This window comes from Dromaius novaehollandiae, chromosome 7 (assembly GCF_036370855.1).
Source record: "Dromaius novaehollandiae isolate bDroNov1 chromosome 7, bDroNov1.hap1, whole genome shotgun sequence".
In the NCBI taxonomy this organism is placed as follows: Eukaryota; Metazoa; Chordata; class Aves; order Casuariiformes; family Dromaiidae; genus Dromaius; species Dromaius novaehollandiae.
In genome coordinates, this window is record NC_088104.1 from 23,077,458 (window position 1) to 23,098,851 (window position 21,394).

At 37.2% G+C, this 21,394-nt stretch overlaps 1 protein-coding gene across 5 annotated transcripts in view; it reads left to right on the forward strand.

Moving 5' to 3' along the window:
* LOC112979502 (collagen alpha-1(XXVIII) chain-like) overlaps positions 1-21,394 on the forward strand; it is a 36,482-nt gene that overhangs the window by 9,818 nt on the left and 5,270 nt on the right. For 2 of the 5 annotated variants that reach the window (XM_026093771.2, XM_026093797.2), the window contains exons 11-30: positions 182-235; positions 1,619-1,687; positions 2,349-2,417; positions 4,206-4,274; positions 6,739-6,807; positions 7,243-7,311; positions 7,404-7,472; positions 8,589-8,657; positions 9,806-9,877; positions 10,467-10,535; positions 11,813-11,884; positions 12,765-12,833; positions 13,252-13,320; positions 15,397-15,465; positions 16,573-16,641; positions 17,366-17,434; positions 18,521-18,589; positions 19,317-19,385; positions 20,233-20,313; positions 21,098-21,133. In XM_026093771.2, the coding sequence (XP_025949556.1) occupies positions 182-235; positions 1,619-1,687; positions 2,349-2,417; positions 4,206-4,274; positions 6,739-6,807; positions 7,243-7,311; positions 7,404-7,472; positions 8,589-8,657; positions 9,806-9,877; positions 10,467-10,535; positions 11,813-11,884; positions 12,765-12,833; positions 13,252-13,320; positions 15,397-15,465; positions 16,573-16,641; positions 17,366-17,434; positions 18,521-18,589; positions 19,317-19,385; positions 20,233-20,313; positions 21,098-21,133 (1,350 nt within the window). The remainder of the gene's footprint in view (positions 1-181; positions 236-1,618; positions 1,688-2,348; positions 2,418-4,205; positions 4,275-6,738; positions 6,808-7,242; positions 7,312-7,403; positions 7,473-8,588; positions 8,658-9,805; positions 9,878-10,466; positions 10,536-11,812; positions 11,885-12,764; positions 12,834-13,251; positions 13,321-15,396; positions 15,466-16,572; positions 16,642-17,365; positions 17,435-18,520; positions 18,590-19,316; positions 19,386-20,232; positions 20,314-21,097; positions 21,134-21,394) is intronic. The other 3 variants (XM_026093781.2, XM_064514895.1, XM_026093789.2) reach the window with 3 other exon arrangements.

The following is a 21,394-nucleotide window of genomic DNA, read 5'->3' on the forward strand; positions in this document are numbered from 1 at the left end:
CTCCAAATGAAGCTGAGTAGCTGGACCTATACAGTCATCTGAAAGTACAGCTTAAATAATGTTTAGAAGTGTTTGTAACTAAAATTTTCATGTAGACTACAGCAAATTAGAGATCATTTTTCAAACTGCCATTGTTCTGAAACTTGAAAAACTCTCACTAAAACCACTTCTGTTTTAATAGGGTCCACAAGGACAAACTGGAGAAATAGGGCCTGAAGGCCTGCAAGGATCAAAGGCAAGAACTGCATTATTTCTCTTCCTTTTCAATGTTAAAACGCATAAATATAGCTTCCCAACAATAATGCTTTTTTAATACTCCATACTCTTCTCCTAGGGGATGTACCTGAACATTGCATTGCTAGCAAATCATAGACTCTTCATATCTTAAGAGACTCCTAAGAAAGTTATTCATTTGTTCTTGGTATTTGGATCAGGTCCAAATCTTACTCCATTCTTCTTTCATAAATACTTAAAATATGGCAGCATCATAGAAGATTATTTAGCAGCATTGTAGTATCATATTTGTTCAATTTAAAATTCTTTTTTTCAATGTGCCAAGCAAAAATTCTGCTTGGGATCTCAAACATAAACTCTTCTCTTGAAACCATACATTCTCTAGAAGAATCCCAGGGCTGAAAATCAGTAGTTCCACTGTTTACTCATGCTCAGCCAAAGATGCCTAAAAGTCACCAGGAGGAATGCAATTCAGGACATAGTCTTGCAATGGGCCCTCTAGAGGTGGGCCGCAGAAATCACCCAATGCTTTACTGTTAAGATCATTGTAAACTTTTTTGTTGTTGTTAGCAAAACATACGATTTACATTTAATAAATCCTTAAGCTTTGCTGGGTTTACTTCTCATTTATACCATTGTAAAAAATGGTATACCAATGGAGATGACTTGATTCTGTGTCTACACAAATTTCTATGCTGCCTTCTCTCTCTATAGTACTAGCTTAACAGGAAATGCAAACATCGCTGGATATACTGGGTATTATAGACAATTATGGGAACTGTTAACTTCACTAAGAGAGCACAATTACATTTTGCTTCTCAGAAAAAAAATGAAACCGAATAATTCATCTAAGGCTAATGGGTTCTTCAGCTACCAAAAGGAATATCGTTGCTGAGAAAGCTTCAAAAATGAATGTTATTACTTATTTTAAAATCAAGTATTGCATTAGTTGTTAATGCAAAATACAATATTAATTTTAGATGATACCTACGTTTGCCTCTAATTTGTAAAGGACATTATCTCTTTTGGTGCTGCTGCACTGTATTTAGAGAGTATGAGAGCCTACTGACCAACAGTGAGGAACAGGTTACAGCAATTGTGTATGAAAACCTGTCATACGTCACACGAAACAAGAAAATTTTCCTCTTTTATCTGGTATTACTTTGTACGGGAAATATCTCTGCTCTTAATAAAGAGAATTTTGAAGCACTGAAAGAGGGAACAGATGAAGTGCTGTGTAAGACAATTCCAGTGGGCTGAAATATTCAGGATATACAAAAAATGAATTTCAAAATCTATTCTTATTCAACAAAACGAGTTAAATTGATTTTCCTAAACACCAATTTATAAGCAGATTTGTTTCTTTTTTTTATTTTTTGGAAAGGGTGAAAGAGGTCTCCCTGGGCCACCTGGCTTGCCTGGAGAGACTGGAATAGGACTGCCAGGCCCAAAGGTACAAGCAGCTGTCATCTTCTATATTATATGTATTTCAGGATAAGAACAAAGACTGAGGCAGCTGAGATAATATATTTGATGGTACATGACAAACTTCAAGACTCAAAGTGCTGTTTTTATAATACTGGAAAGGTGTTTTGGATGTTGGTCAAAACTAAAAAAAGTACGTTTTAAAGTATGTACTTTAAAGCACTTTTTTACCGTAGTTTTTACAGTTGACATAACTCAATCCAGGGAGCGTGTGGCTGAGTATAAATACGTACATAGTCTTAAACAAAAACTGTCCTGTGAAAAATATGCTTGCTGGCTTGGATTACTGGCATAAAGAAAATAAATGTTATGAGGGAAATGCTGATTTCTTGGAAGAGGGCAATAACTGGTATATCACGTACCTGGAATATACTGAGAATAATTAGATTCAACATTATCTTATCTCAAATACGGAAATGATGCTGTCCGCTAATGCTGTGAAACGGCACCAGTTCAGTGTCTGTTGGGCCTTGCGTGCTGCGTAAGTCTGAGGATGCTAGGATTTTCTCTGCCATTCCTGTATTCTTATATATTAAATATTCCAAGCAAAGGATGCTTGATGCATTGTTACATGCTGCACACATACAAAACCTAAATTAGAAATTTTCAAAACACGTCTTTGTTTGAAGGGTGACACCGGCTTGACAGGAAGACCAGGCCCTGTTGGCCCACCCGGAGTTGGTGAGCCGGGACTTCTGGTATGTCTTTTTGTTAATCGGTGAGGGGGAAAAGTGGACAGAAAGAAAAACCTCCCAATGTTCCCATGTTAAAAGGAATATATATGAGTTAAATGATACCATTTCTTTTCTTCCTTTCACTAATTCTCATTCTCATATATAAAAAGTTATCTGACTTTCATTTTCCTCAATAAATAGGGAACATTTCCAAATCCTTATATTTTCTACGTATCTTAGTCTCCAAACTTGCTATGAAAATTGGCACCTTATGCAAAATATAATAAATATGTAAACAAATCTGTCCCCTGATATATTCAAAACCACAACTTCTAACAACTTAGTTGACTGCTTTTCAGTACCCTTAAAGCATTTGCATCAGCATACGTTTGAGGGAGAGATTCCATTTCAACCACTGTAACATTATGAACAGGCATAGTTAAACAACCTCCCTGAGGACATTCGGGTTGTTTAAGTGGTCCCAGATGAGATAATTTGAACAGTATTACCTTACTTCTCCTGACAATTACTCAATATAGTAGAGAGAATTCAGAAAATCAATATGCTAATTTTATGGTTCCTTTTTTCAAAGTGCCAGTCAGCACCTTTTGGTGAGTTACCTACAACACAGCAGATTGAATTCTCTTCAGTTGGACAAAAGAGCCCTAGTGTAGCCATCATTTTTTTCACAGGTAGCTTTTCACCATTGGCAAGAAAAGATTTGTAATATTCAAAAGAGGTTCTTCCATAAAAAACAGAAAGATGGTTTAGTGACAGAAATGACTGATCTCAATCCTGTTTGAAAATACACTACTAGAGAGGAATGAGTTCTTCTTATTGAAGGACTTGCAAAGAAAAGAGCATTACTAATGGGGCAGTGGTGCTTCCTGAGTCTCTTGAATAACAGCATAAACAAAAGAGCCACTTTGTGGGGAAAGAAGTCCCTGCAATGTGCATCTTTGTTAGCCACAACAGCTGTACTGTCATATCAAGAGATGCTGAATTTAGAAAATTTATTAGTAATTTTTTTAAATTTACTTTAAATGTGTATTTGCTTCAAATAAGTTTTCTTTTTATGGTTGAATCCAGTACAGTTATCTTTACCTAAGAATATAGAGTACAGAATTTAGAGTATAATTCTAAAGCTGTGCACAGGACCATTTTCAGGAGTACTTAGGCTCTGTAGAATGAAATCTACTGTTCCGCGATGTGTGTGCAATCTCAAGGAATAAAGCTGAGAAACAAACAAAAGCAGAAAACCACTGTGAAGCAGGCTCAATATGCACAGGTTTTGGACCTGCCTTTAATGCAGAGTTCGGGTTGTCTGAATTCCCTTGTGCTCCTATCAGTTGTACTTTCAAAAAGAGAAAGGCATGCCATTACTCTCTTGAACAATTACAGTCAAATCTCTCTACAGCCAGATCTTCTTCAGTACTATTCTGCATGGCCTCTAATCTCCTTCTCCTTATCTCTCATGGTTATACTGATATATTAATAAGGATTAGTAACAATTTGTAAACCAAAGCAGAGTTTAGGGAGTGAAGATTTAAAAAGTATAAAGGAAGGGAATTTAAACTATATAATCTGTGATTCATAAGTAACCAGAAAAGTAATCTTATATGCCTTGTTATAGCTGCAGGCCAGAATGCTCTTCATTGATTCACTGTGAATATCATATTACCGTGTTATTTTTAACAGGTTATAACTACACACCTCAGAGACATGCTTTAAACCAACAATGACACAGAATAGGTCGCTGTTGATTTGAATGATTATTTTATATTCTAGGCCATTTTAAACTTATGTTAACAGGGGCCTCAAGGACCACAAGGTGTTCAAGGAGAAAGAGGTTCACCAGGAGAAGGGCTTCCAGGAGCAAAGGTACAGCAGTAGAAGGGATCTAAGACCAGAGTGTCACCGCTAAATGAGTGCATAGCAAAACAAGTCCATAACAGACAAGTGAATCTGAGAAATTACCTTATAAATTAATACTAAAATTTGGCATCAATTAATCCAGTATAATTTCATGTCAATCAGTTGGTTCAAACACAACCCCTAGGCAGAGCTAGCCTGTAAAGCCAATATTTAACTCCTCTGACACTTGATTTGCAGGACCTAAGCCTGGAAAGAATTCCAGCTTTAATTTTAAAACAACCTCTAGCATCTGACTTTACATAAGCAATTACAAAAGTGATTCCTCTGGTGAAAAATGTATCATCTTTGATGTTGTTTTCTAAATGCTTTTATACAGGTATCTTTGTTCTCATTCAAGACAGGCTTCTAAGCTTGTGAGAAAAGGAAGGTGCTGTTACTAATTTCCAGATACAGTGGAAAGTAATGATAGTACCACTCATAACCAGATGGATGGACCCACTAAGCTCCTTTTGTTGCCTGCTGAAAACTGACTCCTGGGCTGAGCTGTGACTTTGACCTTTGCTTATAATAATAAAGTGACACAGCACATACATGAGCTAAACAGATGAATGGCATTAGTGACACAATAATCTAGACATGAGACTCAGCAAGAGGCTCCTAATTTCTAGTGTCTGAACTGAAACAGATTCTCTCCATGGCCTTCTATGTAGCTTTTTCTTGATTATCACTGTTTCAAATGGAACTTAGTTCTTAACTGTCTCACTGGGAACTCCACTGGGTAAGTGGTTACTATTTAAAAAATGATCCTGAAGCAGTAAAAAACACTAAATTGCATAAAAGCCTCCTAGCAGGCTTCTTAACACCTACACCCAGGCTGTATGTGGTGAATTTTTTGATTTTAACAGCTTTTAAAATGTTACCAGCCATACAGCCCCTGACATAGAACTGGCTTACTGTGGGATAGAATTATCAAACTAAAGAGTTCCTCTCTCCCACACATCTGTGCAATGAGTGCATTCATTCTTATGCATATACCAAGGCAATTTTGGTTGGGAAAGCAATAAAAAATTGTTTCAGGGATGCAGTCACCAACAATCCCTTTACTAAAAATCTTAGGATTTTTGCTTTGCACAATACTGCAGTCAGCTGGGTTTAAATTTAAATGCTGAGAGCAACATGATCACTTCAAGCACCCAGTATATATTTTAGGATGAATTATGTAAGTTATCTATCATCATTGTTGATGGTTTGTATTTGCTTAAAAGATCTCATCCATAAAAACAAAACAAAGAATTTAAAGAACATACATTTAGAAATAACACCATTGCCACTGAAATCTGAATACATGTGGGAAAAAACATGACCGCTAATAAGTAATGCACAGCAGCACTGCACAGTGGGATCATGTATGGAAGAATATATAATCTAACTCAAAGTCCTGAGCAGCTGAGATAGGTAAAACAAATAAATCGAAGTGGAATTCTGCCAGCAGTACTGGAACACTTGATTCTACAAAAAATGCGCTGCTTTTTACTGCCAAATCTGACCTGAAGCCAAACATGTATCAACAGAGTCTATACGTATATCTAATCCTATGTATGGCTGCCAAGTATGTCAGCTCTCTCACATATTTAAGGAGGTGACTTGTTAATTTAAAACAAATTGTACAGTTGCTTTCTTTTAGTACAGTGGTTTTTGCCAGAAGCTCAGAGGTCAGTAAAAAGGAAAAGGAAAACAGCTATTCTACAGCATCAAAAGTAAGGAATGCTATTTTAAACAGAAAGCCACATGACGTATTTCAGTCAAAAGTAAAATGAGGGAATTGGTTACTAGGGAGATAAACCCCCCATCTGGGGCACAGCTTTATTGAGCTGGGTGACTCTGTGACAATTCACACTAGCGAACTATCTGTCTCTACACACTTTGCTAACAGCAATACAAGAAAGGCCAATATTTTTTTCCTTATCAGTAACCTGCATTTTCCGCAAGACCACTGTTTTTCTGAACAAACATTTAGAAAGACAATGACATTTACAAATACACTTTTACAACAGTATAGTTTGGCCAGGCTTTATTCCGGCAAAGCTCCTAGTGAGAGCCAGATCCTGATCACCATACTTTAATGAGATTAACCCATGGGACTACTGAGCAGAATTCTGCCCTGCTGACATTTAAATCAGTTGTGGTTTTGCCACTGATTTGCGGGGAAGCAGGTCTGGATCTAAAGCACTTGAAGTGGGCAGAAAGATTAAAAGAAGCTTGTTCAGCTTTCTTTTGTTAGCAATATCAAACTGCAGAGCAAAGTCATTTGAAAAGACCTCTTTGGTATACTGGAAAACAGATCCAGGCACTGCTTCCTTGCTTTTCTGGTTTTGGTTTTCTTCACGACAAAGCAAATAGTATCTCTAGTTGCTTCAGAGAGAATAGCTGTGTTTTTATATAGTTAACACCATATTATTTTTTCATATAGGGAGATCGTGGTTTTGATGGGCCAAAAGGCCCTCGTGGACTTCCAGGCATCAGCATAAAAGGTGAAAAGGTGAGTAGTAAATATGACAGAGGATTAACAAAGTACCAATAAATCTGCATACTACCACCAGGGTTGATATTGACTACAAAAGATGTAATGAGGTAGGGCACCCACAATAGGCCCTGGACAATAAGGTATTTTGTGGAGAGATTTATAGCTCATAAACTGTTCAACCTATTCTAACATCTCTTCATATTATAATAGAAAATGTTACAAAAAGCAACTGATTCTGTGGGAAAGTTAAGGTTTAGATGGGAAAAAAAGGCTAGCAGTTGTTTGCAACAAGTGAACCAGCAGGGAATAAATGCATAAATGAAAGATTAAGGTCAGATTGTCAGCTCCACCGACTTCAGGAGAGGTTAAGTCAATATATACAAACACGGGAGCTGTCCCAGATTGTTTCTGTATCTTTATACAACTAAGCAATTGTATTTTATTTATCAGGGTGAATTTGGCCCTCCTGGTTTACCTGGGCCAATTGGACTACCTGGCATTGGAATTCAAGGAGAGAAGGTAGAGTTTTCATTTCCCCCTCTCCTCCACAGTTAAATGTGTAATTATGGAGAGTATTTTATTTTTAATCATTAATTAAATAATCATTTCAGGGAGTGGAGGGCCCAAAAGGACCACCCGGTTCTAGGGGGCTACCAGGACAGGGACTACCTGGACCAAAGGTTAGGGAATTTTCTGAAGTAAAAGCTACCCTATTGTTTTTACTGTTATGTTTCCTGGTTAAGAAATTATCTGTGTCATGATTATGCTTGTTAAAGTGCTGAAGACCAATCTAAATACTGATGTAGCTGCAGGAAATTACTTCCTTTATTAGTATTATTAAACTCCTATTATTAAGGTCCTACTCTACTGAAAAGCCTTGATAAACCTATGCCACAGCCATCTATTTAGGTTTTGGCTTGACTCACCACAGAACCTTCAGGGGTACTAGGTATCAGACAGTGAACTGAATACTTCAATACGTTGCCATAGCGAGGGTTGTCTGCTTTAGACTTGCAGCTTCCTCACATCAGGTACAGGCCCAGTGAATCAATTCCATTTCACCAGCAAAAAGTATTTGTACTTGACAAAGTAGAGTATGAAAATTTCAAGAACATCTTTTATCATCACTGCACTGTTTCTATTTCAGAGAAAATATATACATATCTTACTGATTGGCTGCCTTTCTTCTGCTGCTGCCTGTTGTCTCATCTGATTTTGTCTATTTAGTGTATCTCACAGTTAACAACAGTCCAAGGTATTAACTAAGACTACCTTTGCCGAAGGAAAACTGTCAGAATAATTTATCCTTGACTGGTTTGTACAAGCCAGAACTGTTAATCAAAGAAGTCACCCTTCAAGTGTTTGGAATGGAGATGTAAAGTGATTTTCTGAAAAGAGGTGTCAGATAAAGTTCTGAATGCCTGAAAGTTACTAAAAAATAGTAAAGGGAGCTACAAGTGTAAGTGGATTAAGGATCCTGGTATAAAGAAAGAGGAGGGTGATCTGTCTGTGTATGTTAGATATGCTGCTGAAATGCCAGCTACTTTGGTGGGAAACATTCATGGGGACATATTAATTGGAGATTTACAGCATTAGTCATTTCCACCAACAACTTTCTGGTGATGGCTCAAAATATGCTTAGGGAGGAACCTGGACATTCTCAACCTTTGTTATGAGGGGTTTAACACATCATATTAAAGACAACATCACACTAAATAGTCTTTCTTTAAATGTAAGCAACCAATATGCTTTTACAACTCCCTGGTAATAAAGCTCTTAAAAAATTTCTACTTAAGGGTGAACAAGGCTTGCCAGGAGAGACTGGAGTGCCAGGAGAAAGAGGTATTGGAGAACCTGGTTCTAAGGTACATTGTTAATAGATGAATTGTTTTTTTTTTTTTTTTATTTGGACTGGAGATTTGTTTCTGGAATAGATTTTCTGTAGGCACTTGGAGTAGGTTTAGAAATAGACTTTAGGCTCTTGGTCTTTGAAATTTTCAACACCGACTTTCAATAACCTCCAGAAATAGAATCATTTAAAACACACCAGCTTCATCCAAAGGCAGGAAGATTACTGTGATGGAATCTTTCGATATGGCTGGCCCATGCTCAGGTCAGTGCTGCATACGGCTCATGAGCAAGTCTGTCCACGCAATCATCCAGAATATTCAACAGCTGTCAGAAGTGGCAGTCCCTAGCATAAACTAAGCTATAACCAGAGCTGGTGGAAAAAAAGCACTGAACAATGGTGACTGTGCTGTTCCCTCCCTTTTTGCACAGAAGGACAGGGTGTAAACAGAGCCACAGCTACACCCTCATACCTTTGTATGGTAAGCAAGCTGTGCTACTAAACAGAAAGCATGCTTGCTTAGGGTAACCAGATTATCTTTGTGCTAAAGGAACGGAAATATTAAACAGTTCCTGTGTCATTAACAGCCAGATTAACATAAAATATGGGAATGGATGAAAAAAGCACTTCCATGATAGTGGAAAGGCACAGGGCTGCCCATAGGGATTTGGGAGGGGTGATTGAAAGGAAAAAAATTATTTAGTTTACTAAATACCTAAAACCAAATCAGGGTCTTGAGCCTTACAATAAGCTGAGGTCAATTCCACTACCATTAGTGGATTCACTCTGATTTTCACCAGCAAAATGTGAATCATTACGTCACAGTCAGCTATATCTTGTATATACTTTAAATGCTGCCACTTAATGAAATGATGGCAATATTATTTTTAAGAACGAGCTGGTAATATTAATTGTGTAGGTAAAATGCATAGTTCCAACCATCGGAGAGTGGGATATTTCCAGGTCATCTTTCTTTCCCTGTGATACACGTGAATTATTGTCTTTATAAAAAAACTGCAAGCTTTGGGCTCATATGCATGTTTTTTTTTCCATAAATATACATATACATTTTAGTAGCTTTTTGAAAATAGATTTTCTTGATTCAAAGAAAGAACAGTACCAAGTCTGCATTTAATAGAAGGACTTACTTTTTATTGATGTCAGGGTGAGCCAGGCCCTTCAGGACTGGCGGGTCTGCCTGGTCTTCCTGGAGAAGACGGAGCCCCTGGACAAAAGGTTTGTTCATTCCTGTCAGCAGCCTGCCTCCTTCTCTCCCAGCTTTCCTACTGCTCACCCTGTGCTGACATCTAAACCAAGAAGAGAGCGTTTTCACGGACAAGGGGAAAAGTAGCATAGTTTTTGGTTCAAAAACTTCTCTTTTCAGGAGTCTTTTTTTTTTTTTTTTTTTAGGAGGGTGGTTGTTTATTACCCTGTTCACAATTGTTATTGGGTTTTTTTTTTTAATCCTCCAAATTCCCTGTAACTCAGAAAGATGATCACTAAAATGGCTACAGGCAACTTTTCTTAGCCTTCTGATCTTGGTAATCTTCTAGAACCAGAAACCCCATATATTTAAAGATTATGTACTCAAAGTGTTCAGAACGGCACTTAGGAAACATGCTACTTCATGTTTTCCACTCTGAGTTTACAGTGGTTGCTTCTGAATACTGAAAGAAAATCCTGGACCCTCTAAAGTCAATGGCAGTTTTGCTATTAACTTAAAAAGGTCTGTGATTTTAATTAGCTTATTCAAGTGAATGCAGAGTTTATCTTGCATGATGTCTGTACAGCTCTCTGAAGTGCTGCTTTAATTCTTCTATTACAGGGTGAACCAGGACTACCTGGTCTCAGAGGTCCAGAAGGCACTCCAGGGGCTGGAATACAGGGGGAGAAGGTGAGAATTTCTTACTAAAGGTGAATTTCAAAATTGTAATGCTCCAGGAATAGGTTTGTCAAGATCATCCCTTTTTTGGTGGAATATAAATAATGAAAAAATAGACTTTGAGGAACAGGTTAATGGGTACCTCTAAAAGTGATTAACTGCAGTTTGTTTCAGTCTCAGCCTAAAACGACCACAATAACTTTTTTAATAGTGAAGCTAATAAAAGACCATCCAGCACATCTTTTGCATAGAAATTCTAGGAATGGACAGCACAACAATTAAGTTGCCCAGAATTCCCAGTACCTGTGGCAGTGTTTTGTCCCGGAGATCCACAAAGAGTTACTGATTTTTGCTGGGACTACTGCTTCTCTGAGTAGGAATAACTGGGTCAATATCTGGCTCTTGTACTGGCTTCACAGAAGGTGAAGTAATTCTGTTTCCTCATGTCAGCCTCTTTATCTTGTGAAAAAAAGACACTGGAAGTTGTTGGAGTCATTGTCTAAGCCATTATAAAGAGATTAAATGTCACAAATAGAAGAGAAATAAAGAGATTAAGTACCACAATTGCAAGAAGCTGGAACAGCTTAAAAAAACAGTGAAGGAAGGAAAATCAAGACATCCATCTGTTTTCACATTACCTTGTAAAGAATATATGCAGATGACATGTTGCAGGAAATAAAATAATTACTGTACCGGAACTTTTGCAGAGTGATTCTGGACTCATATGTGTTTCATTTTGTTGTAATGATTACAGCCCAATAATGTGCTTAATTAGCAGTTATCTCTTTACAAACTTTACACTATCTATTCTTAGCCTTTTTGCCTAGAAATCTAAGCTGATCAATCAGAGAGGGTACTGTCATCAGTTGATTGACCCTAAGAGAAGGGAAGTTTCCAATATGTTTGCCTTCGAATACAGAAGATCACCTTTGAGTGAAGTATTGGGGTTTTTTTGATTATTTCTCTTAAATAATATCTTCTTCCATGTAACTACTTAACTTGATTCTTCAGCTGCAAGGAAGCAATCAACTCCTTTTTTCATAACAGTCATTCATAAGTCACTTAATTGAATTAGAGCTGATTTATCTATTTTTAAGTGTGCAAATTCAAAACTGGACAAGTACTCACCAGAGTTAATTGATTTATCCAAATAAAGCAATGGGAACAGCTCATTTGCACCAGTTACAAGATAGAATTTCACTATCTTTCACTGAAATTTACCATTAACTTCAGGTAACACTTTCTAAACATTTTGGTAAGTGTGTGACATGTCTTCTCCATTTTGGCAGGGAGATCCAGGTCAGAGAGGAATACGTGGATTAACAGGACCAACAGGAGTGCCTGGGCCTGCAGGAGCTAAAGTATGTTTATTAACACATTATGTATGTAAAACAGCCCCTTGAAGTTGTACTTTGTTCTAGATCTCAAGAACAACTAGCCTGGTATGAACTTGCTTCTTGAAAAATAATTACAAAAATACATGTTCAGCTAAGGCTTCTCTTAGCAAGATCCACCATAGACCCATATAAATATCTAGAAACATTTTTTAAAACTTTTAAATTCACTATATTGCTTCCCTTTCAGCTTGGAAAAAAAATAAGGGACACTAATATTTGTACTTTTATGCTGAAATATTTGGTAAGACAGCATGGTGTCTGGCATATACATATATGACAAGACTTTATTTTCCTTTACACTAGCTCATGGCTGATATTCTTCTATGGACTTGAAGTTTCTATTCAAATAGTTACTGAAAGTGAGAAGAGCTACTCCAGGTCCCTCCTCTGATTTCTTATGTGGTCTTTGCTACTTGTACACAAAAGAGTAGGGAAAAATAAGAAGAGGTTAAAAAGTACACTGAAAAGAGTATTTTTTAAAATCTATTCTAACAGAAAAATACATGTTTTCAGTATACCTAGAAAGCTGGGCAGAAAGTCTTGAGTGCTGGATATGGTGGACCAAGTCTACAATACACTTAGAAAAGGATTTCTAATAACATATTTATTCAGTGACTGAGAAGAACCCCATTTGCATTGATAAATTGATCAGAATTATGGTGGTTAACAGTTCAGTTCCAATAGTTAGATTTTATTCAGTATAAAGTATTATTAGAATATTAAAAATTCTAATAGACTTTTAATGAAATATTATAAATTATAGCATAAATGTTTTCTCTAAAAGATGTGTTTGCTCACTGGAAGAAAAAAATCCATTGTTTTTGCTCTCGTTCCTTCACCGTAGGGAGAGCCTGGTGTGCCAGGACGTCTTGGAATGCCAGGCCCTCCTGGAAGAGCTGTGCCTGGACCAAAGGTAACATCCACACTCCAGCTCCTAGTGTTTACTACCACAGTGTGAAACCTATGAAGTAGGCCATGCTATTAGTAGAAAGTGTAAATAATTTCAGCCATATGAGATCACCTAAAGCTTTTTTCCTATGAACAGAGTTACAGATTGTATCCAGGCTAGTTACTATAATGCTCTGGTATTAATTAATTGCTGACTTGAGGTGTGGCCTACCTGATATGTCAATTTCTTGGATGTCTTTGGACATCAAAATACTTTCCCATCTTCTGCTTTTGGTGTTTATCTCAAATGTTTTCAAAAAAAAAAGAAGTATTTTAGCTGATACATTTAATATATATATAAATACACATAACAAATGCTAAAAATCACTCTGCTTGTTTTTTAACAAAATACATAAATAAGATTTATATTTTCTTCACTGCAGGGTGATATTGGATTACCTGGTCTTGCTGGGCCAATTGGAGAACCAGGCTTTGGGCTTCCTGGGGCAAAGGTAACTCTTAAATTGGTAAACTAATTTCAGATAGAAGTATAAAACAAGGCAGGATTTCAATGAAACAACAGCAAATCACTTAGGATGGCAAAGTGTTCCATTTTTCTTAGTATATAGGTTATACAATGTTGGCAGAGTATAAAGAGCCAACAGATCACGGGCAGTCAATCTTCCAGATTCCATGAGCTACAAAACTTTCATGGGGCCAAGCACCAGGAAGAAATCAGTTGTTAAGTGATGAGGAGTAAGTACACACAGAGCAGCTGATTTATATGCTTACAACAGCCTATCTGTCAAGCAGATGGTAAACAACATTTTCTTTCAGCCAGGCTCTTTATCATTGTTTCATTCCTAAGTATGGCACAGAATAATACATAGACTCCAAGAAGATCTCAGAACATGGGCAAACTGGCAGTATGCAAACAGATCCTTTAAGTAGTAGAAGATGATGAAAGAGTAGCTAATTCATATGGAATTCATAAGGGAATACTTCCCTTTAGTACTACTCCAGGATTGCCTCAGTACTACCTATATTCAACTTTTGCAAGCTGCTCTTCATTCCAGGGCTGATTTTGGCTAGGCACCAAGAAACCTATGACATATTAAGCTGTGTTTCTCAAATAAAATGGAAAAAAAATGTTTTCTCAGGTTTTTTTTTACTTAGTTTGACAGTGCTCTTAGCGTCCCTTGTTCTTTGTGTGAATCAAACACAGTAACAGAAGCATCTTAGAACAATTTTAATTCCTCTTTGATTAGTCAGCTGGTTGCTAAGGTTCTTAAACTTATTTTGATCAGGAGGAGAAGCTGATGATGGAATAAGGTACTTTTCTGGTGCAGGACAGTTAATTCACAGAGAATTGCACATTGTCCTCATTTTGGGCATCCCACAGAAATCAAACAACAGGAGACAGGTCCTTTGCTTAAGGTTGCAAATCTCTTTTCTTCAGCCTTGAGCCCCAAAAGCTCTTTCATATGAGCCAAACTCAGTATGTTTCTGTGACAATGCTCTTTTTGCTATCTTTGTCTGCATTAGTGGTTTTGCTGTTGCTTCACCCTCAGATACGCATCTTCACTGAGCTGTATAGGGTAAAATTCCTCTACCAGTCTTGCTTTTCTTTTCTTGACTTTTATATGGACCTATGCTTGGCAATATAATGCAGGCCCATATTTTGGGTAGCTGCAGGGACAAAATATAGTCTTGATCATCCATCCAATTGTAACCCAGAACAACTCACTGCACCATCCAATACTGCTGGGAAGGTTAAAGTCCTCTTAGTTTCCCTGGTAAATCTGTGTCTGATATACTTGGGGTATTTCAGCTGTCTGACTGGGTAAAAGGAATTTAATTGTTTATCTCCAATCACAGGCTTCCATTATACCCAATAGCTTCAATGAGGTTTCACACACAGCAATATAGGAAATTATAGGAAATATCTTATATAGGAAATATCCTATATAGGAATATAGGAAAATATCATTCTGGAACAACAAAACCAGACGGGAACCTTGTGACAGAAAACTTTTTAACCGGCCACACAAACCACTGGTGTCCCCAGCCTTAAGTTCTCTTTCTCACTACATAGCACAAACAGCATGTGGAAAAGCAATACAAAGTTTTTCCAACGCTCTGCGGCGGTTTATCTATCTTCAGTTACGAGCACTACCTAAAACAGCTACTGAGTGATTCAGTTTCTATGCTATCTTTTGGCTGTCTGTCAAGATGGGTTCATCTCTCAAAAGCTGGAATGATAATAAACATGAAAAAAATACAGGGAATGGGATTGAAGTCATTCTCTCTTATATATAGGCCACAAATGACAACAGACAGAGCTCCTGAGAAAGATTCAAATTAGTATCTTAGAAGTGAAAGATCCTGTAAATCCTCAGCTATTCAATATCCCAATTTTAGTCCAGGATTAATAATCTACAATAGTCATTCACACGGTAAAATATATAAGGAGATAGATAAAATCAACTCACAGTAAATGTTTCCCAAAGAAATTTCACTTTCATGTAAAACTTCTTGCCAGCAACTGTACTGGAATTCACCTCAGCTTCTTTTTCTGCTTTCATCAGGGTGACCGTGGCCTTCCAGGACCCCCCGGACCTTTTGGGCCAAAAGGGGATGGTTATCCCGGTCCGACTGTAAGTTTATAGACAATCTTTATATGTCAATTGGGAACAAATACCTGCTACACCTAAGTAATCAGCATCTGTTCCTCAGCTGTGGAAGTGTGTTATACCACGGAAAGGAAGAGAAATTTCCATATGATACCTTCCAGATCCCCCACTTCTCTTGATTACACAATGTAACATATTCCAAGTGGAGAATTTTTTTTATAGTATCATTGATGTTTCAGTCAGTCCCCTCAATATCTTAATGTAGGATACTGTCATCTGCCCAGTCATACAGAGTTTTAAACCCACACAGGAGGATATAACCTAGTTAAACAGCTGTGTCCATGTACATGGGTGTGAACTAACAGCAACACTATCTCCCAGAACCACTAAAAAAGCAACTACTGTTTAAAGAGCCAGGAGAGCAAACAGTCCTTCATTCTGCTCATCTGGCTGTTGAGGGTGGTACAAAGAATTCATCCATCTACTTTACAACCCCTAACACAAGCTTGTACTAGTAGATATGCCCAGTCCCAGCAAAAAGGATACAAAGAGAAAAGGCTTTCTATTCCTTCCCCTTCTTTGCACATGTATGCAGCACACCCAGCCTGACCTCACATATCGAGTCTGCACAACAGCATCCTCCACCAGCCCTGGCAGTTAAATGCTTGTGAGGTGGCAGAGTCCCAGGAACACTGCGGAGTCAGGCGAGTTTGGTGAAATACTAGCATTTATCTGTGCTAAAGACAACTATAGTTGTGCACACAATTACCACACTGAGGAATAAAAATTAATGAATGTCAAAACAGAAATTGGAATTTGAAGTATTTATAATGCTTCCTGATATATTTGTTCAATCTGATGCCAGGGCTGCTTTTGCATCTCTCTCTCTACACCAGACTCCTCTGGCTTGAAACACACAGGCAAGCCTTTTGCATGACATGCAACACACACACAAGCGCCAACGACCCCAGTTCTGGCTAACCAGAGAGTAAAACTTAACCAATTACAGCGCACCGTGATCCCACTAACAGACAATGTATTTGAGATACTAGCCATATTAATGTTTACAAATGCATGTAGTCAACATATCCTTAAATTAAATTAATAGCCTATATATGCATTTAATTTCAGGGCTTGCCAGGCCTTCCTGGGATTCCGGGTGAACAAGGCCCTGATGGAGTTGGACTACCAGGACCTAAGGTACAGACCTTAAATTTTAGAAAAGTAAATGCATGTGTATACTCTACTACATGCAGATGTAATTCCTACTCATGGGTCACAGTAAAAATACCTTTTTAAACTAGCTTTGATTTACTCATCAGTTTATAAAAGGCAGATTCCATAGAAGATCTTCAAGCTTCATTTCAGAACTAATCTTGATGCTGATTACTAGATTTACTAAATTATTAGATTGATACAGGCAGTTGACAGATTGACTAAAGCTATTTAAGCACATTTAACATCTCTTAAAAGGATGTACTGTATATCTTTTCTCCGCTCTCATCAAACTCCTGGCTGTCCTAAGGCACTGATAGGAAACATATGGTATTGAACAGTGACAATGTGAACATATAGACTGATTCGAATCTGATGGGCAGCAAGCAAAAGACTTTTGTTAGCTTTGGGGAACTGAAGATCATTTTGCGATAAGTGAATTGTAATTCCTACGTAATTATTGCATAATTGATTGTACAAGCTCAGAAATCATGTCTTGGGTATGTTCAGACCTCTAGCCACTGTTTCTCCCCAATACCTGTCTTGTCGGACCTGCAGTAATCAAGGTTTAGCATCGTTTGGACTTGCACTGTGCTTTTCAATGATTCTCCTGTCTCTCTGTCCTATTTGACTACAAGAGACACTAGGAATTCTAGAGACAAATTAAACTTTGGTATTTGCTACTTACTTTTAAAGTATTAACTTTCAGGGTGATCCAGGTAGTAGAGGATCAGTTGGTCTCCCAGGTCCCCCAGGTGAAGGCCTGCCAGGACCAAAAGTAAGCCATTTAAACAATTATGTCTCCCTTTGTCTATTTTCTAAAAGAGCAAAACAATGTATTATATATAATATGTGGTTATACATACACATCTGCATGTCTTCCATCTTCTCCCTTCACTAGAAACAGATAATACCACAAATAAGATAGCTAAGGAATACAGTGACTTTTGATATTTATATAATCATAATATACATTATGACAATGCCTGAAATTTTAACTATAGAAAGCACTTTTTCACTATAAAAAGCTCCAAAAATAGAAGCTCTTACCCTCCCACAGCTCAGGTTTAGAAGCCTATTAAAACAAAAGAACCGTTTTAGAATGTAAAGCTAAAAGAACTAAACAAGGTCAAATGCAAGCATTTTGCAGCATAACAATGATTATATTACCTGCATAGCATAGCTTGTCAGTTCAAGAAATTCAGTTCATGTTGACATGAAAGCTAGGTCAATGGCTAAGTAAGGCTGTGCTTGGTTCAGGATCTAGCACGTACATACAATCCTTACAAATGAGGGAATCAAGAATTTCATGCAGGAATACTTGAATGGCAATACAGGTATAAAATTAATATTGAACTGTGTGAGTTTGGGTTATTTTCCTGTGAATAGCATAAAACTAGAACATTCTCTCTAGTGTTCTTTTAAAAACAAATTTATAACTAAGCAACACATGCTGTTAATTTGCAATGCCATATTAGTGCATAGGTCTTACTGTGAAGCTTAGTGGTGATGAAAGATGCCACATCATTTAGGAAATAATAATCCACTCCTAAATCATAATTCAGTCCACAGTGTCTCACCAATACAATCCATCCTTCACTGCAGTGTTCATCTCTGTCAGCAAGGTGATTCATAGTCAATGGCAATTAAGCCCTCATTGACTCCTCTGAAGTATAAACTGGATTTAAATAATCTAATAAAGGCTTAAAAAAATCTTTGTCAGATAGATCAATCTTATTGTCACTACTTCTAGAAGAATATCCATGTCGTAGAGGAGTGAAAGAAAATTGCATGGTGGTAAAACAATTTGTTACGTACTTTTGTTATGAATATTGTATTTGACATATACAGAGTTTCTCCTCAGGGAACTATGGGACGCCCAGGGCCACCTGGATCTTTGGGACCTCCTGGTGAAGGTATTCAAGGAACTAAGGTAAAAAGACTCAGTGTCTTCAATACTTAACCTGTGCTCAGTGGTCAATCTGACCATCACAGTATTAAGAAAGATTTCACGTTATTATTTGATTTTTTTATATGACAGCCTGCCATTAAAAAATGAAAAGGATAACATGAACATCTACAAATTATATTCTGTCTCTACTGCTGTAAACAAGCCCAAGGGGGTGTGTGTACTAATGGAGGAGGGAGCAGAAGCATCTTTTGTGAGGGAGATAAACTTACAAAATGAACTAAAATGAAAAACACCTTTCCCTCTGCCCAACTTGTCATGCCCATGGAGACAGTTTGAACTAGTTATGTGAATTACCAACTCTGTTTGAGAAAGATTCCCCATCCTGAATCTGTGTGTAATGTTCCTTTTCACCTGTAATTTGCACTTTTACAAAAGCATATATCAGAAGAGACAGACTAAAAAGACAGCAGTAAGAATGGAGGAACAAGAAAGAATAAAAAGGGATGGGAGAGAGCACAAGAACTGTAACATGCAAAGACCATGTGGTTTTTCAAATGTTATATATCTTTATAGCAGACATATTATTGAAGTATTTGAGAAAGACAGTAAAAGTTAGCTGTTGCATTGTCTTGAGTGTCTCAATACACTTGCTAAAATGCAGTTTGAAACACTTTCTATTTGAACATTTAAAATTAATGCATAATGAATGACCACTAAGGGTTAATATCACTACCTGGATTATCATTAGGGGGAACAAGGAATTCAAGGAATGCCAGGACCACGAGGGCCTCCTGGAGAAGGACTTTTGGGACAGAAGGTATGATATCTAAATCAGAGAGAATGTCTGGGGCCCCAGTCAACATACTGAAGATGCCCATTTGAAGGCACAGGAATTCTGTTAAGAGGGAATTGATACATCTACTAGGGTTTGTGGGATTTAGGAAAACCCAAACCATTTGCATGATCAATTTAATATTTTAGAGTAGCATCATTTTCAGTGTTGCATACTTTAATATCATATGAGGTTTATCATCTACTGCAACAAAAAGAAATACAGATATTAGATCTAATATTCTTGCCTTTCTTTTACCCACGTAGTTACACAAAATTTGGGGAATACATCAGTGTTAAAAGAAGAGAAATGACTGTTGAAATCAGTTTTTGGATACAATCACATCAACTCACAAAAAATGTACAACATTCTATTTCCTTAGCTTAGTAGAACTCAAACCAGAAGAAGCTGATTCCTTTCTTTGCTATTACAAACACCTTCTCTGGACAAAAAATTTCTCAGAGTGATATTCCCATTATTCATTCTGACTATTTCCTTGCCCTTCTTCTCAATTTCCCTGTTATCTTATATTTCTCAGAAACAAGATACTCATTTCCATCATGCAATATCTCATGAAACCCCTCTGTCTGCATGAACTTGAGATAGTTCATTGTTCAAACTACTTCAGCTACTTTTTCTATAAAAATGCTTAATCAGTAGTACCAGTTATTCATGAAATTCACAAACATCTATTGATTTAAACAGTCTTTAAACAAAGATTTCTAAGTTTTGACAGAAGCTGAAGGTGAATTTAACAAAGGCAGCTAGAGAGAAATATGAAAGGTAACTCTGACTTACACTTTCTGTCTGATTTACCAACACGGTTTTAAAGGGAGATCGAGGAGCTACAGGTGAAAAGGGGAAAAAAGGAGAAAAAGGCAACTTGGGTGACCCTGGTTTATCTGGAGAACCTGTGAGTAACTCAGGTTTATCATGTCCATTTTTTTAAACTACTTTAAAAAGTGTGTTTTTCTTGCTATTTCAGTACTGTGCTTTGGAAATGCTTAAGAAACTGAAACTATGAAAAGCTTTAAAAGTATAAAGACGACATGTCCTTGATGAGTACCCCAATTCCTTAGTGAAAATCAATCACCATTCTTTAAGAAGACAAGACTATGCAACTTTAAACTATGCAAATTCTAACTATAGTTACCAAATAACTGTAGATCAGACTTCTCAAAGCCGATGAACCCACGAACAGAGGCAAAATGGGAACTTCTGCTGACAGGCAGGTTTGAAAAAGCTGGATAGGAAACTGTGGTGCCCTTCTGCTCTGACATTTGCATACAATTAAGTAGGGATACATAAACACCATTGCAGTCCTTGCCCTGACACTGGCTCTATTACATGCACATCTGATGAAGTGGAATTCTGATGCTCCTACAGTCTCAGGTAGGTATATGGTCTCAAGAAAGGAAATGAACATAGCACAGTAGATGGGAAAATTTTGCACAAATTCTCCCTTTCTGACACAGACTGAACACCATGATCAGTGGGAGACCTGAAGTCATCCAGTTCCCATAGAAACCTCATCACCTTGAGAGGCTGTAGATACTGTATGCACAAGAACACTGTATTTTATAGCAAAAGTTCTTATTTGATAAATACTGTTCTAATAATGGTATTGATGAAGTCACATTCTGAAATACAATGTTACTGACTAATTGCAATAGCTAAATTAATGATCACTGTTGCAGGGCAAAACTGGACCAAAGGGAGAGCAAGGCCTAACAGTAAGCAAATCCTATTATAAATCCTGTTAAAGAAACTTGTAAATACAATGCAAGATATTATCAGCTGAAATGTATCATATGTAAATTATTATGGAGTTTTCTGATTAGAAGTGGTCGCAGTAGTAGTATAGAAAGTAGTAGTAGTATAGAAAGAAACCACTCAAAGGCTTCTGACTTTTTCTCATTTGCTTTATGCTGAAATGGAATTTGAAATTCCTGATGATTTTATGTATTTTTCTTCTACACATTCTTTTATGGTTA